Here is a 17,017-nt window from a genome sequence, read left to right as displayed (position 1 = left end):
GGTGGGGGTCTGCATCTCATGGGGAAGGCTCCTGATGCCTAGTAGCTTGGCCCTGCACAGGTCACTCTTTCTGGACCGAGTCCTCTATCCTCACACTGGAGGGCCCCAGCAGCACTGCCAAATGGGCCTGGCTCCCTTCCAAAAGTTTGACGGCATTGACAGGGAACAAACACACAGGCTGTACTTTTTGGATAACAAATGTCCATGAGGCCCCATGGAAGCCCTGTGGTCCACAGGGGCCTATTCCATTATTGTGAAGCATTTTTAAATGTCTGTTTCTTTGCTCATCTTCACTGTGTTTCAAAGCTGTGCTGTTGACTCGAACCATTCAGACGGGAAGTAAATGCCATTTTGGAGCTCTGACTGCTTTCCTGGGCTCCGCCTGCGTCTCCCTCAGTCGTTTTGGAGCTTGTGGGGTCCAGCCCCAGCCCCATGTGGGGAGGCTTCTAACCACATCCTGGCCCCATGTCCCAACAGGAGTTTTCAGCGCTTGCTGTGTTTTTGTGGATTCTGGGTGTTTGTCCGGAGGCAAGGTTGCCGTGGTGGCTAGTGGGGTGGGTGGAGGTCTGTTCTCCCCTCTTCCCTTTCCCCTCTCCCCTCTCCCCTCTCCCAGAAGATCCGGGTTCCTGAGGCAGGCTCTTTCTTCCCCATTCATTGCTGTATAACAAATTGCACCAGATACCCAGGAGTTGGAAACAACATTCTGATTTCTGTGGGTTAGAAGTTCAGGAGCAGCTTGGCAGGCAGGCTCTGTGGTCCCCTGAGGTCTCTCTCAGTCAGATGTGAGCCTAGGTTGGGGGCTCAGCTCCCAAGATGCCATGCTCACAGGGTGGGAACTTTGGGGGAAGGGAAACCCAATAAAGGCGGGTGTCCTTAATGTATCCATATTGGTTCAGGAGTTGTGATAATGCATCAGATCAGTGTAACATGTTAGCCACAGGTATGGGGTACATCCTCTCTAATAAAAGGCTAATATGCAAATTGACAGAACGGGGAATGACCAGTCACTATAATACACATTCACCACCAGGTGGCAGACGCTCAATGCAGGAGCTGCCCCTGGTGGTCAGTTCAGCCAGGAGCCGGCTCATGGCTGGCAAGCATAGTGGTGGTGGCCCCAACCTCTCCCGCCTCCGCAGCAGCATTAAGGATGTCTGACTGCTGGCTTAGGCCTGCTCCCCACAGGGATCAGGCATAAGCTATCAGTCAGACATCCCCCCAAGGGCTCCTGGATGGTGAGAGGGCACAGGCCTGGCTGAGGACCCCCCCTCCCGCCCAGTGCATGAATTTTGAATTTCCGGTACCAGGCCTCTAGTTGGAACTATAATATCTTTGTAACTTTTCTATAAATCAGAACCTTGATGTGTCTAAGATACAAAGTCAATTTAAATATGAAAATCCAGCCCTGGCCAGTTTTGCTCAGGAGGCAGTGACCATTTGCTCAGTAGGTAGAGTGTTGGCCCAAGGACTGAAGGGTCACGGGTTTGATTACTGGCCAATGGTTTATACCTTGGTTATGGTTCGACTGCTGCCCTGGTCAGGGTGTGTGCAGGAGGCAACCAAGCCATGTGCCTCTTACGTTGATGTTTCTCTCCCTCTCTTCCCTTCCACTCTCTCTTAAAAAAAAAAAAAAGGAAAAAAAAGGGGAAATATTCCCAGGTGAGGATAAAACAGCAACAAAAATAAATAAAATAAATAAATAAATAAATAAATATAAAAATCCAACTGTACATCAAGGCCAGTTGTGGGAACTACAAGGAAAGGTTTTTTGTGCATCTGCCAGAATTTTAGAGTCCTGTCAGAGTGGCCACCCTTTTATTATTATTTTGTTTTTTTAATTTTTAAAATTTAAGAAAAAAAATGGACTTTTTCCACTTATTTATGTATTCATTGGTTGAGTCTTGTATGTGCCCTGACCAGGGATCAAACTTCAGAACCTTGATATGTCAGAACAATGCTCTATCCAGATGAGCTACTCAGTTGGTTTGGCTGCGCCTCATCTACTCTTCCCCTTCCTTGTGCGTCATCCCTTTAGCAGCAGGGTTTTGGCCTAAGGCCCACCCCACACCTCTCATTCCCAAGGGACCTTGAGCTCCTTAAGATCAGGGACCAGGCCTTGCTTTGCTCAGTACCAGCACAGAGCAGGGAGTGGTCCTGCTAGGAGACCAGCTCTGTCACTCACCTGCCTTTGCCTGTTTGGGCCTCAGTTTCACCGTACATAAAATGGACAGAACAGCTACCTAGCAGGATTGTCAAAATGAAATGATATACAAGGGGAAAGTGTTCTTGAAATTTATTTTGCCAGTTTTGATGTTCAGTAATGTTTGGTTTTACAATTAACACTGGTTCTAATGCTATCACTTTTTTAAAAAATTGGGTTGCCCTGGCCTGTTTGGCTCAGTGGATGGAGCGTCAGCCTGCGGACTGAAGGGTCCCGGGTTTGATTCTGGCCAAGGGCACATGCCTGGGTTGTGGGCTTGATCCCCAGTGGGGGGCGTGCAGGAGGCAGTCAACAATGATTCGCTCTCATCATTGATGTTTCTATCTATCTCTCCCTCTCCCTTCCTCTCTGAAATAAATAAATATATATTTTTTAAAAAGAAAGGAAGAAAAAAATTGGGTTGCACCCTAGCCAGTTTGGCTCAGTGGCTAGAGCGTTGGCCTGCAAACTGAAAGGTCCCAGGTTTGATGCTAGTCAAGGGCACATGCCCGGGGTTGTGGGCTGATCCTCAGTGGGGGACTTGCAGGAGACAGCTGATCAATGATTCTCATCATGGATGTTTCTATCTCTCTCTCCGTCTTCCTTCCTCTTTATATTAAAAAAAAAAAAATCGGGTTGCACTGGCGGATGTCGCCAGTTGATTGAGCATCATCAGCTCCTGCACCCAAGTTTCAGATTCCCGGTGAGGGCACACGCCAGGGTTTCAGGCTCCATCCCCGGTAGGGGGCGTGCAGGAGGCAGCCAGTTGATGTTTTCAATCTCCCACATGGATGTTTCTCTCTCCCTCTCTCTCTAAAAATCAATAAAAATATTTAAACAGAAAAAAACCTAATCATTGATTTTTTAAAAATCGGGTTGATGAAAGGGAACGTTTAGGTTGGAATCATAGTCTTGGAGGTGGGGACAAGGGGTTTTGAGTGCGGGATTTGAGTTCCTTGCTCTGTCCTTCCCACGTTGGCATGAGTGGCAGCCCTGCTCTTCATCTGCAGAATGAGGACACATTCTGGTGAAAGGACAAACTGCACCAGCTGCGAAAAAGGGTAATGATGCCCCCTGGCGGCCGGCTGGCGTGGCTCAGTGATTCAGCGGCGACCTATGAACCAGGAGATCACGGCTCGATTCCCAGTCGGGCCATATCCCGGGTTGCAGGCTCGATCCACAGTGTGGGGCGTTCGGGAGGCAGCCGATCAATGATTCTCCCTCATCATTGATGTTTCTATCTCTTGTGCACTTTCCCCCTCTCTCTGAAATCAATAAAAAATACATATATTTTTTAAAAGTTAGTAAAGTGTTGAGGAATTACCAGGTAAAAGCTAGGAGAAGAGGAAGACCATGACACAGAAACGCTAGCCGAAACTCGGGATTGAACCAGGGACCTTTAATCTGCCATCCAGCTCTTTTCCAACTGAGCTTTTCGTGGGCGTGGAAGGGTCCCTATCGTCTTCATTTCGCTCCATTCAGCGGCGCACATAGGTGGGTGGTTCGCCCTGCACTTACCGACCGCGCATGCCTTGTAAGGTCCTGTCTGAAGCAGGACTGCAACTCGGTCTCTGTGGCGCAATCGGTTAGCGCGTTCGGCTGTTAACCGAAAGGTTGGTGGTTCGAGCCCACCCAGGGACGTAATCTTCCTTTTGCCTCTCTGGTGAGGAAAAATGGTGCGGGCGCCTGCTTTTTTGGAGGCGGACTCCCCTGTCCTTTTATCCCTCGTGGGGCGTTGGGGGCGCACAGTGTCGGGGACATCCACACAGGCGGAACGTTCTGAGCCTGGGTTCCGTTTTCCCTCAGCAGCCGAACCGCTTTGGGTGACGGCCCCGGGGACTCGGAGAGCTAAAACGGACGGACTGCAGAGGTTATCTGAAGGCCGAGGCCAAGATGGCGGCGTTGGCGGGTGAGCGGTCCGGGGCGCCTGGGTCAGGGGCCCCTGGGGAAACTGAGGTTCGGGTAGCGACGCAGGACGCCCCCCCCGCAGCCTCGGGAGGGCCCCGGAACGGGCCCTGGAGGAGCCCAAGGGTCGGCCCGGGGAGCTGCCCTGCAAGTTCCCGAGAGAGAGGTGGCCTGAGATTGCAACCCGGACCGGCGGGGAAACTGAGGCCCGGAGGGGTGCCGGCACAGCAGGCGTCCCACTTGCCTGCTCCCGGGACCTTCGTCCCGAGATTAGTGATTAAACGCATAGGATGAAACCCGCAGGGTTGCAAAGGAAAGCAGTTATCCCGAAGTACAGCGGCTTGTCCAAGTAGTGGTGTAGGGATGGGTGAGATGTCTGCAGCCCCGGTGACACTGTTGGGAAACGTCCGTGATTTCTGTTGGTGAAAACCAGGGGTCCTGCCAAAAGGGGCCCTGTGGTTTGTTGGCGAAACTGAGGATGGAAAGGAAGGCCAGTTTTCAGTAAGACGGCGGCCAAGAGGGTATTTATTCTTTCCCGTGCAGTCCTGTGAAGGACATTTACTGGGCTGTCAGTTTATGCAAAGCCCTACGTTTTCAGGTGGGGAAGCTGAGGCTCGGAGAGGGGCAGCTCCAACAGGAGTCGGGCTGGGCAGTCAGCCTGCCTTCCGTGCTGGTGCCTGTAGGTTTGTTTACTCAACACACAGCACCCAAGGCCGAGGCTGTGGGGAACCTGGAGGCGCTCGCAGTGCCGAGGAGGCAGGCACCACGCCAGCAGGCACAGGTGGTGATCGGACCCGGTGCCAGGATCGAGGGGGCCTCGGGGAGCGGGTGCTGCTGTGAAACCGGCCCCTGAGGCGCTGGCCTGTGCACATGTGGGGCGCAGGGTGCTCCTCGTGGCCGCACTGAGGCAGGGAAGGTGGCCCTGGTGAGGAGCCTGGCTTGGCTTCCAGGGGCCGTGGGTGTAAGCAGGGGATTGGCACTACCCGGTTCATATTCTGAAAGACCCCTCTCCACCAAACGTTGGTTAAAGTAGAATTTAGAGAGACCGAGGGTCGAGGGGAGGCGACCCGGCAGGAGGCCTGAGGGGCAAAGACCTGGCTGGCCCAGGCCCTGGGCGTGTGGCCTCTGGTGCTGTCCAAACTCACGCCTGCGCCCTGTGGTTCTTTCTGCAGCTCCCGGCCTGCTGCGCCCAGTCCTTGCGCTGCGGTGAGTGCCTGCGTCTGCGTCTCTGGCCCGGCCTCCATCCAGAGGCCCTGGAAGGGAAGGGGGGTGGGATTAGAGTACCCCTGAGCTGGGAAGGGTGAGCAGCTCCGGTCGGGTCCTGTCTGCTGACAGTCGCTCGCGAGCGAGTTGGGGCAGCCCTGGGACTGGCAGCTGCTCTCCCAGGTGGTGGGCCGGCCCCTCTGTCCATGTTGTGGCAGAGCCTGGGTTCAGACCCTTGTCCACATGCCCTACTGCCCTCAGGACTCACTTGCTGCCAAAAATAATCAGTGTGTTTGCTCAGGTGACAACCCCCTGCGGGCGCCTCAGGACAGGAGGGCTGGTAGCACGGGGCCTCGTTAAGGGCAGAGCCTGGAAGTCAAACCCCCAGGCCCACAGGTTCCGGGACATGACAGATCCAAGGAGAGGGTTTTCCTAGGGGAGAGAGTCGGGGGCTTTGAGGCGGGCACAGATTTGGGCTGAGTGTGGTTTGGTTTGATAAAGTCTTCCCTAGGGATAAACTACATATTCACCATAAAACGAAGGGAAAAGGGGAAAATGAAAACCAGGCACTTTGTCTCTGGAGGGCCAGAGGGTAAGTGTCTTTGGCTGTGCAAGCCAGGTGGTCTCTGCTGAGACTGATAGCTGTGCCTTTGTGAAAACAGCTGCAGACCACACAGAGACAGATGAGTGTGGCTGTGTCAATAAAACTTTATTTACAAAAACAGGTGGCCCTGGCCAGTTTGGGTCAATGGATAGCACGTTGGCCTGGGGACCAAAGGGTCCTGGATTCGATTCTGGACAAAGAATCAAATCCTTGGTCACAGGCTTGATCCTCGGCCCTGGTCAGGGCGCATCCGGGAGGCAATCAATTGATGCTGTCACATCGGTGTTTCTCTCTGTCTCGCCCTCTTTCTTCCACTCTCTCTAAAAATCAGTGGGAAAATATCCTTGGGTGAGAATTAACAAACATAGGTGGAGGGCCCAATTTGGCCACTAGCCCCACCCCTGCTACAGTGCAGCCCCTGTAACAGCATCCCAGGTGCCCCAGGCTCCTCTTCATGTGTGCTCTCTCTGCAGCTCCTGCGTGGGTGCGGCTGTTCAGGGACGATGTGTCCATGCCAGTTCGGCTGCTGACAGCCCAAGCAGGTAAGGCCAGCCCTCCCAGTGGCCCGAACACCCCGAAGCACCCACCCCCTCCAGCACAGCGTACCCGTGGTTACTCCAGGGCCCCCCACAGCCAGCAGAGCTCTGAGGTCCCTGCCCTAGGAGCTCTGTGGCTGCACATCCCCAATCCAGAAGGGCCTTTGCTGAAGAGTGGGTCAGTTGGCCCCTGTTTTCCAGATGAGGACACTGAGTCCCTGAGAAAACAGGGGCCTCTTGGGGCCACAGACCTGGGTACTGAGATGCTGCAGCCCCAGGGTAATCTCTGGCCCCGTGGCTCCTCCCATTACTGCCCTCAGGACCAGCTGTGACCATAGCTTTGACCTGTGCTCTGCGAGTTGCTCTGTGTTAGGTTACAGGGTAGAGGCTGTGGGGGTAGCCAGCGTTCCTTTCCTGGGACTCCTGCCTGGCTAACACCTCCCTGTGCCATGTCCCATGCCCAGGACACAGCCTGCCATGTCCAAGGCCGGAGCCGTGGTCTCCAAGCCCAGCTCACTTCCCAGCAGCCAGGGCAAGTATGTGGTGGCCAAGCTGGATGACCTGGTCAACTGGGCCCGCCGGGTGAGCCCCCAACCCTCCTCCTTCTCTCCAACCTCTGCTCTTTGCTTGCACACGGCACGTGGACAGCATGCATGCTCACTGCCTCTGTGGTTCAGGGAGCCCAAGAGGCTCGTGATTATGTCAGGATTCATCCTCTGCACCTCTACCCCACCAGCTCCTGGCTCTGGCATCCCCTCCGTGTCTCTGTCCCATCCCCTTGTCTCTCCCCCAACCCTTGGTGAGGATTGCCCACTTCCCTTCTATAGTTGTCTTCTGTTCGGGCCTCTTTTTTCTCTTAATGTAAAAGCAATCTTTTTAGCTAGAGAAGTAATGTGTGCTGAAAGCAATAACTCCTTCCTGGCAAAAATTTAAAAAGCCTGCCCTGCCCCTAGCATCAGCCACGAAACAGTTTTTGTCTTGTATCCATTCCCTTAAGTCGTGTCCATGGCCTGTCTCCCATTGGACATATGTTCTGTCTCCCAAGACAGAGGCTCCTTTCAGTGCCCAAGGGTGCTGGGCTGGACAGGCCACCTTATCCAGCCCTCATGGACGGCTGTGCACTAGCACAGTCTGTGTGTCTTTGTGTCTCACACAGCAGCACAGCAAACATCCTACTAGACCAGCAATGGTGAACCTATGACACGCGTGTCAGGTGACATGTGAACTCGTTTTTTTGGTTGATTTTTCTTGTTAAATGGCATTTAAATATATAAAATAAATATCAAAAATATAAGTCTTTGTGTTACTATGGTTGCAAATATCAAAAAATTTCTATATGTGACACGGCACCAGAGTTAAGTTACGGTTTTTCAAAATGCTGACATGCCGAGCTCAAAAGGTTCGCCATCACTGTACTAGAGCCTCCAGCTCCATGACAGAAATGTCCACTGTAGCCTTGTTTACGACTGAACACCCAGAAATGAGGTCAGGGTCAGGCAGCTCAGGTGCTCGGTCAGTCAGGTGGCCTAGCCATGTTGGGCAACACTAGTCCCCTGCACTAGCACATTAGTGGGGGGCCACTTCGTAGTCCCACATTCGATGCAGAGCAGCAGAGAAAGGTCTAGCCAAGGAGCACGGCTGTGGGGAAATCAGACACCAAACAGATGAGGAGTCAGACGGTGCTCAAGGCCATCCAGGAGGACTTCCTGGAGGAATCGGCATTTGGAGATCTTAGACACCAGGGGTGTCCAGAACAAGATCCTCAGAGTTAGGCCTATGCCACATGTGGCTGCCAGGCACTCAGAGCAGCAAGTGCCCACATTGGAAGGATGGGGTTTGGGATGTACTAGGTTACATCAATGGTATTAAAACTAATTTTACCTTTTTAAAAAATTTATTTGTTTTTTAAAGATTTTATTGATTTCAAAGAGGAAGGGAAAGGGGGAGAGAGACATCAATGATGAGAGAGAATCATTGATCAGCTGCCTCCTGTACGCCCCCTATTGGGGATTGAGACCACAACCCAGGCATGTGCCCTTGACCAGAATTGAACCTGGAACCATTCAGTCCACAGGACGATGCTCTACCCACTGAGCCAAACTGGCTGGGGCTGTTTTTTATTTTTTTAGAGGGAGGAAGGGAGGAGAGAGAAAGAGAAACATCGATGCAAGAGCTGAACATCTATCAGCTGCCTCCTGCATGTCCCCTACTGGGGATCAAACCTGCAACTCAGGCATGAACTGGCAACCTTTCCTTGCACGGGATGATGCCCAACGAGCTGCCCACACTAGCCAGGACAACTTTTTTTTGTAACGTGGCTATTGGCAAGTGCTGACCCACAGGCCTAGCTCCCTTTACCTTCTTATCAGGCAGCCCTAGGCTGGGGCAGGCAGCAAGCTCAGGCTAGGACTGAGGGGCCTGGAGGATATGTGGTTGCTGTGCGGGGAAGTGGGTGGGGAATAGCTGATGTGTCATTTTTCAAGAAAGGCTAGAAATCTGTTTTTCTCTGTGAAATTGCTCAGTTTCTTTAAACATGATCTCCAACTGTCCACTCACGGGTTGACCCTGGCCCCCTCAGAGTTCCCTGTGGCCTATGACCTTCGGCCTGGCCTGCTGTGCAGTGGAGATGATGCATATGGCAGCACCCCGCTACGACATGGACCGCTTTGGCGTGGTCTTCCGAGCCAGCCCACGCCAGTCAGATGTCATGATTGTGGCCGGGACACTCACTAACAAGATGGCCCCCGCACTCCGCAAGGTAGGCCTGGCCCGGACCCCACCCCTCCACCGCCCAGGATTGAGCTGCACATAGACCCTGTCGTCTCTTCCAGGTCTATGACCAGATGCCAGAGCCTCGCTATGTTGTGTCCATGGGGAGGTGAGTTCCAGTGGGGCCGGGGGCCATAATCTGGCTCCAGGGACGAGACATACCTGTGAGACACGGTTGTGTTTCCCCCCAGTGTTTTATCTGGGCTTCTGTCTGATCAAGGTCATGGAGGTATAATTTATACTCAGTAAAATCCCACACCTGCAGGGAGGCGAACAGTGACTCTGACACTCTGCTGTGTAGACTGCCCCCTCCCAGAATGTCCCTTCCTGTGGGTTATTATTGCTCTCCACCCCAACAGCCCCTCTGACTTGTCTGTTTCTTTATGAATACATAAACGATATTGCTCTCTTAGACTGTACATTCTCCTTGCCTTTTTAACTTGTAGTCATTCTCTCCATTGTTAAAACCTGTTTAATCACTTACTTTTTTTTGTTGAGATAGAATTCACATAACAGAAAGTTCATCCTTTTAAAGTGTGCAGTTCAGTGGGCTTTAATGCAGTCACAATGTGTAAAACTATCCCAACTGTCTAGTTCCAGATGATTCCATTATCCCACAATAAGCCCTGTCCCCCCATCAGCACTCACCTCCCACCCTCTTCCCCAGCCCCTGGCAACCACACCCGTTTCCTGTCCTGTGCCTGTTCTGGACATTTCATATAAAGGGTATCACACACTGTGGCCTTTTGAGCCTGGCTCCTCACTGAGCATCATGTTTTCAAGGTCCATCCATTCATTTCTGCTCTGCCTGGTCGCAGGTGACTGTTGTCTTTCCTATGACTTCATATCCCTTCTTGTCATTTTTGGCAGGCTAGGCACCTGCCCGCAGTTGAAGGCGGGTGTGGGTTAGGGAAAGGGCCCTGAGGAGGGAGCAAAGCCAGGATGGCCAGCGAGGCCCTCACACCACTCTTCCCACTCCAGCTGCGCCAACGGAGGAGGTTACTACCACTACTCGTACTCCGTCGTGAGGGGCTGTGACCGCATCGTGCCTGTGGACATCTACGTCCCAGGTAAGTCCACTGCCTTGACTCTGGGCAACCAGGCCTTCAGGTCCCCACAAAGGAGTCCCAGTACCCTCTAGACATGGTGGGCTCTCCCTGTTTTAAGAATGAGCAGATTTGGCCTGGCTGATGTGGCTCAGTGGTTGAGCATTGACCTATGAACCAGGAGGTCACAGTTCGATTCCAGGTCAGGGCATGTAGGAGGCAGCCAATCAATGATTCTCTCTCATTGATGTTTCTAGCTCTCTCTCCTTCTCCTTACCTCTCTGAAATAAAAAAAAATATGTTTTTGAAGAAAAAAAAGAGCAGATTTGGGTCTAAGAAGAGTGACACCCCATTCTCTCCTTTTTGTTGTTTCTTCATGGGCTCCCCAGTTTCATCCAGATGTTGGACCAGGCCAACATCAAAAGGGTCAGGGTGAGCTGTACAAAATCGTTGATATTTGGCCATTTTTAAGCTGCAGTTTTATATGATTCCACCTAATAGAAACCAAACCCAATAAATGCAATTAAAAAACAGAAAAAAGTTCCTGGAGGACATGAATAGCGTCTGTGAGGTCTCATACTCATGATGGGTGGTGAGACCCCACCCTGCTTAGACCCAGGATCATCAGGGTGTCCAGGTTCAGCAAATAAAAATACAGGGACCCAGTTAAATTTGAATGTCAGAGAAACAATGAATAATATCTTTTTCATTATAAATATATCCCGTGATATTTGGGATATAGTTATACTAAAAAAAAAGTATCAGTGGTTTGTCTGAAGTTTACATGTAACTGGGTGTCTGTTGTATCAAACTATCCTGCAGAACTCCCTCCTCACCGTGCCAATCAGCAGGGGGTGGCCTCCTGGGCATGTGCTGGCACCTCCCAAAGGCAGAGAAACAGGTTTCCACATTGGATTAGAGCTCATTGGAAAATGGCATTGATTTGTTTAACATTCTGCAAATATTTATTTTTAATCTTGAACATCAGACTCTTTTCTTTTTATTTAAATACTAGTAGCCCTGCGCACGAATCTGCGCCAGTAGCTCGCTGCCGCCCTCCAGTAGCTCTCCACCTGCTGCCCCATCCTCCTGTAGCTCCCCCCCGCCCCCTCTCATAGCTTGCTGCCCTGCCCCCTCCTGTAGCTCTCCGCTGCCTCGCTGCCCCACCCTCCTGCTGATCCGCCATCCAGTCCTTAAGCAGTCGGTTATGTTTCACAGGGTAACAGCCATTTGCATATTTCATCTTTATTATATAGGATATTTTTGTTGATTTCAGAGAGGAAGGGAGGAGAGAGAGATAGAAACATCAATGATGAGGAAGAATCATTGATTGGCTGCCTCTGGCACACCCCACACTGGGGATCGAGCCCACAACTGGGGCATGTGCCCTGACTGGGAATTGAACCACGATCTCCTGGTTCACAGGTTGATGCTCAATCACTGAGCCAGACCAGCTGGGCTGCAAATACTGAGTGCATTTTCTAGGCCTGGGCCTGGCTTGGGCAGCACTGGGCCCTAGAAATGTCCTATCACCAGACCAGGCCCTGGGGAACCCCCAGGTTGTGGGGGGTGGAGCCTGACACAGACATGCTCCACCCCACCTATTGTGTAGGACTTTGAAAGATGCATAGAAGTCTATCCTGCAGGCTTGTTAACCTTGACCAGGAGCCAGACCCTTGGTCAGTCACTGCTTGTTTGACCCATGACCTCAGGCAAATCTCTCCAAGCCTCAGTTTCCCCATCTATCAAATGGCCATTGTGATCCTGCTGTCAGGCACTGAGCACCCCAGAGTCAGCTGGAAGTAAATGACTGTCAGTTCTTCATCCAGCCTCCCGAGGTGGCGGGCCTGTCAGGTCCTGGCATGCCCTCCAGGTGCAAAGTGTCTCTCTGCTTCTTCCACCTGAGACACTCGGGATGGAGACTGTGAGGACTATTTCTCTGGGAGTTTCCTTCTCAGTCTGTGAGCCGCCCCGCCCTGCCCACCTTGCTGGCTACTTCCAGTGATGGGCCAAACTATCCACCCCCTTCGTGCATTCTTTGGATGCTGGGGTGAGGGTCCTCAGCCCTCCCCACCACGGGAAGGCGTCAGCCAGCCCTTAGCCCACCTGCAGCGCCCAGGTCACTCTTCCTAGGGCCCTGGGTAGCCCAGGCCTTTCTGCTCCATGTGGCCGGTAGTTGCTGCCCCCAGCCGGACCCTTTGACCTTCCTTCCGTTTCATGTGCCCTTTGTCAGGCAGCAGGGAGAGAGAGGGGTGGTGCCCAGGTAGAGCTCAGATCCAGTCGCTGGTCAAAGGCTCCTGGCAGAGCCAGAGCTGTGGGCCCCCTCCCCATGGGCAGACACTGAGGCAAGGTCCCGCCCCCAGGCTGCCCACCTACCGCCGAGGCCCTACTCTATGGGATCCTGCAGCTGCAGAAGAAAATCAAGCGAGAGAAGAGACTCAAGATCTGGTACCGAAGGTAGTGCCACCCGACTGCCACCCTGTATCCTCTTCGTCATCCTGAGAGATGGTCAATAAACCTGAGAAACCCACTGGCATGGAAGCCTACCCTCAGTGTGTATGGGCAGGGGGTCCTGGAAAGTAGAGAGGTGCCCACAGGGCAGAGAGTACCCCTTGTGCTGGGTGTAGGTGGGCGAGTGCTTCCTTGGTCAGGGTCAGTCCTTAGAGATGCTGAGGCCCTGGAGGCAGGTGGCTCGGTCCACATCAGCCCCTCTTCGGGGCCTTACACCTCGTCTCCTAAGGCCCCACCGGCCCCACCGTGAGGAAGGAGAATCCAGAGCATCTCCTGGAGCCAGATGGGGCTGGGCTGCCTCTGCACTGACTGAAGGGGATGTTGAGTCAGAGGAAACGAGACAGTGGGAGAGTGTCAGGCCTCAGCAAATGGCACTGCACTTCACGAGTGGCTGAGGGTCCTGTGAGTCCAGATATAAAAATGTTGCTTTATTTTGAAGTTCAGCCTGACTTGGTGGGACCAGAAAATCCTCCTCAGTAGCCTGAGGACCTGGGCCTAGAGCTGCGACGCTCCTTGCAGTCCTGACCTAGTTCTGGACCCCCCTGCACCCCAGGTGCCGAGCACAGGGAAGGGAGGGGCAACCGCCCTGGATGGCTGAGGGACCGGACCATAGGTGATTGATTGGTGATGTCTCCCTTGGGCAGGATTGGGGTCACTGACTTGTACACAATGGAGCATATAGCTCACGGATCAGCAGATGCTCCTCATATAGCTTGCCCACTGAAAGTCCAATAACATTGCTTTTTTAAAAATATGTTTTTATTGATTTTAGAGAGAGGGGGAGATAGAAATAGAAACACTGATGAGAAACACTCCACCACTGGCTTGCACACCCGCTACTGGGGTTTGAGCCCACAACCCAGGCGTGTGTCCTAACCAGGAATCTTGGTGCATGGGACACTCCAATTGATTGACACAAGCCGTGCAACGCATTTTTCTTTTTGGAGGAGTGAGAGCACACTTCTGCAATGTGTGCTGATTGGCCAGCCTAGTGTTAGCACTATTTCATCCCTGTGACCCCAGAAGGCTGATACTGGTCCTCTGGCAGAGGTTAGGAAGGTAGCTGGGGTCTTACAGCTGGTGCTGCTTCAACTAGAAGCTGGGCTGAAGCCAGAGCCTGAGCTCCTGGCCACGAAGGCACTCAGAGGGTGGTGCACCAGACTTAGTGCTTGGTGACCAGCGGTGTGATCATCTGTGGGAAGGCGTAGTAGCGGCAGTCAGCAGGCGGGACCAGCTCCATCACCTGCGTGTGGATGTTCTCCCGGCGGAAGCCCGACTCCAGCAGCGCCGGCACTTGTGTCTCCTGAGACAGGGAAGCGCCAGGTTATGTCCAGGCTCTGAGGACTCACACGCACACCCGGTGCCTACCCTTCCTTGCACAGCATTGTTAGTGCCAAGGCCCCAGGGCTGCAGTAGCCTCTACCCCAGGCCCAAATGCTGAGACAACGTGGGAGCCCACGTCTGAGCGGCAGTCTCCAGGTGTCTAAACTCGGGCAGCAGCTTCCTGGCTGTCACAAGCCGTCACCAGGCTGCCCAACTGCTCCTCCTAGCAGGCAGAGGAAGAGTTTGGTCAAAGGCCCTGCACAACAGGGGCATCCTGGGTAGAGGAAGGCCTAGTGAGGAGTATGGGGCCTGTCAGCCCGATGGAGAGCATGGGTTGAGTCGTATGTCCCAAGGGCACTGGGGAGTACCTTGCCTGATTTCCACACAAAGCACACAATCTACCTAAGAGCAATCCGGAAGCAAGGGACCTTCCCAATCCAAGGTGACTGCAGCTGCCTCCCCAACCTGCCTGCCCGGGGTGAGTGGGGGAAGGGAGGCCCAGGGAGCTAGGCTGCTGCACCTCAAACATGGTACTGATGTTGGAGTACTTGGACTTCATCAATTCCCCCCAGGAGGTGAGGTTGCAGTAGGTGAGGATGCCCCCAGGCTTCAGCAGGCGAAAAGCATGGCCCTGAGGGGGACAGAGGTGGGGAGGAAGATCAGAGAACCGAGTGGAAGGAGGGGTGCCCTGTGTGGGTGGCAGATGCCCCCACCCAGCTGAACTCACTGCAGACCCTATCCCTCCGTGGGGTCCTACCCTGATGAAATTGAACTGGTGCGTGTGCCAGGTTTCCTCAGACAGTGGATACGTGTCGTACAGGATCCCTGCGTGGGAGGGTCGAAATCATATGGTCAGGGCCAGGGGCAGCCACACCAGGACCATGGCTCCACACGAAGGTGGAACTTGAACATGGCCCAGGAACCCCAGCAGCCATACCCCAAGTTCACTATGCTGCCACCACCTCTAGGTACCGTGTGCAATTCAGCAATTCCTTCAGGCATCCTGCCGAGTGTCAGGTCTCCTGTGTGTCTGCCCCCTTCCCAACTCCGTTGGCCCAGTGACCTGTCAGCCCCTGTGTTCTTTACAAGGTCCCTCAGCAAGTGAGAAGGAGATTCAGGCAGAGGCTCCCCCTCACCCAGTACCCAGAGTCCCCTCACCATCAAAGTGACCATCTGGTAGGGTGGGTGCCACCTCTTCCCACAGGCCTTTCAGGGGAACCACCTTGAGGTAGGGGAGAAAAAGAAGGCTGAGGGTCAGAGGGATCCCTGGGACTTCTCAGCTGTAAGGAGGGCAGAGGAACTCCCACGGAGGATACTCCCCCCATCCCATGCCCGAGGCTGCCCCAGGAGTGGGAGGGGGCCTGCAGGCAGAGGTAGCACCTTGTGTGGCTGCCGCTGGGCCCAGTCCTGGAGCCGCTGGAAGACACCGTCGTTGCACTCAATGATCCAGTGCTCATCGATGGCAGCTTCCTGCACCTTGGTTGCTGCGATGGCCATGCCAAAGCCCACCTCCAGGACCCGGCCCCCTGGACACAGAAAAGGCGGGGGCTGAGGAGACTATCTAGATGAGGAGGCTCAGGGGCAGCGCCTTAGCACAGAGAAACTAGGACAGGAGAGCACAGCAGACATAGGGACACAGTGGCCCTGAGAGGGAACAGTGTGGGCCCTGGCCAGCGGCCAAAAAGGGATGACCTGCCAGGGAGGCAGCAGAGCAGCTTTTGGGTCGGGTATTTGCGGGGGGAGGGGTCAAAACCTGGACTTTGAGCCTGATTCCGGCTGTGTACACCAGTGGCACTGATGGCATGCCACTGGTGCAGCTTATCTTTTGGTTACTTTTCTCTCCCCCTCCTACGTCTCCACAATGAAGTTAACAAGAGAAGGGCAAGGGAGGACGAGGATCCCAGGCCAGGGCCTGGAACAATCGGGGTAGGTGTGGGTGGTGGTACCCACTGCACTACAGCCAGAGGCCTACAGGCCACGAGCCCAGCCCTTGGGGGACCCGAGCACTCTTAGGGCCCTGACACCGGAGGGCAGGTCACCCCGTCACAGCTGTCTCCCAGCCTCAGCTTTCCCAGAGCTATTCTTAGCTGCGTCTGGCCGGAGGGTGTCCAGTCCAGGGACGCTCCCCCACGTGCGTCTGGGCAGCGACCTCCGCCAGGCCCCCTGTTCCCGATTTCAGGGGGATGGAGGGGCCGGCACCTCATTTCTCCTGGAGAGGAAGTTCTCGATACTTAGGGGGCGCCTACTGGGTGCATGCCCCGTGCCTGTAGCACCCCTTTTGGTTCCCCATTGTCGTCCCCCAGTAGCAGCCCCATTCTCCAGGCTAGGAAAGAGGCAAGGAGAGGCTCCGATGCGCATCAGCCAGAGAGCTGGCTGGCATGGGCCTGGCCACCCTCGGGCCGGACGCAGGGCTAACCTCTGGAGGCGGCGGCGGCCGCCAACGCGTGCATGTAGGGAGTCTCCCAGCGCTCCATCACTGGCTTGCCCAGGATCTGCAAGTGCATGTCCGACGCGTCGTAGGACGCGGGCGCCGCCAGCCACGCAGGCCTGCAGTTCTCTCCAGGCGCGAAGATGGGGGTCGCGGCGGGGGCGCTCATATTGCAGGCGGACGGGCAATCCTAACTCTGCTCCCGAGGCGAAGGGTTGGTCCCTGCAGAGCCTTCTGGGCCGGAGGGTGTGACCATGACTGGCGGGGGCGTGGCCGGGGGCGTGAGGTGTTGAGGACCCGCCTGGAACCCGTGAGCGGACTGCACTGCGCGAAGACTCCAGTGCCCTCTAGCGGTCGTAGAGCAGAAGACGGCTCCACATGGGTGGGGCCCCGCTCTTCGCTGAACCTCCAGCGCCTGCTGGCGAACTTGGCACAGCAGCTGAGAGCCCTCAAGGTCTGTAGCCTCGCCTTTTCACTCTCCTGCCTCAATTT

At 54.3% G+C, this 17,017-nt stretch overlaps 2 protein-coding genes and 1 non-coding gene across 3 annotated transcripts; 2 read left to right on the top strand and 1 right to left on the bottom strand.

Annotated features, from left to right (window-relative positions):
- The first annotated feature begins 3,767 nt into the window (after window positions 1-3,767).
- Window positions 3,768-3,841, top strand: TRNAN-GUU. Its single transcript has one exon. It is a non-coding gene; the product is annotated as a tRNA-Asn (tRNA).
- Window positions 3,842-4,011: 170 nt separating this feature from the next.
- NDUFS7 (NADH:ubiquinone oxidoreductase core subunit S7) lies at window positions 4,012-12,799 on the top strand. The gene is made up of 8 exons (XM_006764799.2): window positions 4,012-4,109; window positions 5,278-5,311; window positions 6,386-6,454; window positions 6,913-7,030; window positions 9,027-9,206; window positions 9,280-9,326; window positions 10,199-10,287; window positions 12,627-12,799. The coding sequence occupies exons 1-8, from the start codon at window positions 4,094-4,096 to the stop codon at window positions 12,722-12,724; spliced, it is 651 nt and encodes a 216-aa protein (XP_006764862.1). The 5' UTR covers window positions 4,012-4,093; the 3' UTR covers window positions 12,725-12,799.
- A 798-nt stretch (window positions 12,800-13,597) lies between these two features.
- On the bottom strand, window positions 13,598-16,787 carry GAMT (guanidinoacetate N-methyltransferase). The gene is made up of 6 exons (XM_006764798.2): window positions 16,514-16,787; window positions 15,478-15,623; window positions 15,256-15,319; window positions 14,855-14,922; window positions 14,618-14,728; window positions 13,598-14,077 (listed from the first exon to the last, which is right to left on the bottom strand). The coding sequence occupies exons 1-6, from the start codon at window positions 16,692-16,694 to the stop codon at window positions 13,937-13,939; spliced, it is 711 nt and encodes a 236-aa protein (XP_006764861.2). The 5' UTR covers window positions 16,695-16,787; the 3' UTR covers window positions 13,598-13,936.
- Window positions 16,788-17,017: the final 230 nt, after the last annotated feature.

The sequence above is a fragment of the Myotis davidii genome, unplaced genomic scaffold, assembly GCF_000327345.1.
Source record: "Myotis davidii unplaced genomic scaffold, ASM32734v1 scaffold198, whole genome shotgun sequence".
NCBI classification, from domain to species: domain Eukaryota; kingdom Metazoa; phylum Chordata; class Mammalia; order Chiroptera; family Vespertilionidae; genus Myotis; species Myotis davidii.
The sequence above is the reverse complement of the archived record's forward strand: the minus strand, read 5'-3'. Positions and strand labels throughout refer to the sequence as shown.

Excerpts from the sequence above, each read along its gene's own strand:
- NDUFS7 (XM_006764799.2), top strand. Across the intron at positions 9,327-10,198 it reads TATGTTGTGTCCATGGGGAG|CTGCGCCAACGGAGGAGGTT; the intron begins GTGAGTTCCAGT and ends TTCCCACTCCAG. Across the intron at positions 10,288-12,626 it reads TGTGGACATCTACGTCCCAG|GCTGCCCACCTACCGCCGAG; the intron begins GTAAGTCCACTG and ends TCCCGCCCCCAG.
- GAMT (XM_006764798.2), bottom strand. The coding sequence starts at position 16,694 with ATGAGCGCCCCCGCCGCGACCCCCATCTTCGCGCCTGGAGAGAACTGC. Across the intron at positions 14,729-14,854 it reads ACCAGTTCAATTTCATCAGG|GGCCATGCTTTTCGCCTGCT; the intron begins GTAGGACCCCAC and ends TGTCCCCCTCAG. Across the intron at positions 14,078-14,617 it reads ACATCAGTACCATGTTTGAG|GAGACACAAGTGCCGGCGCT; the intron begins GTGCAGCAGCCT and ends TCCCTGTCTCAG.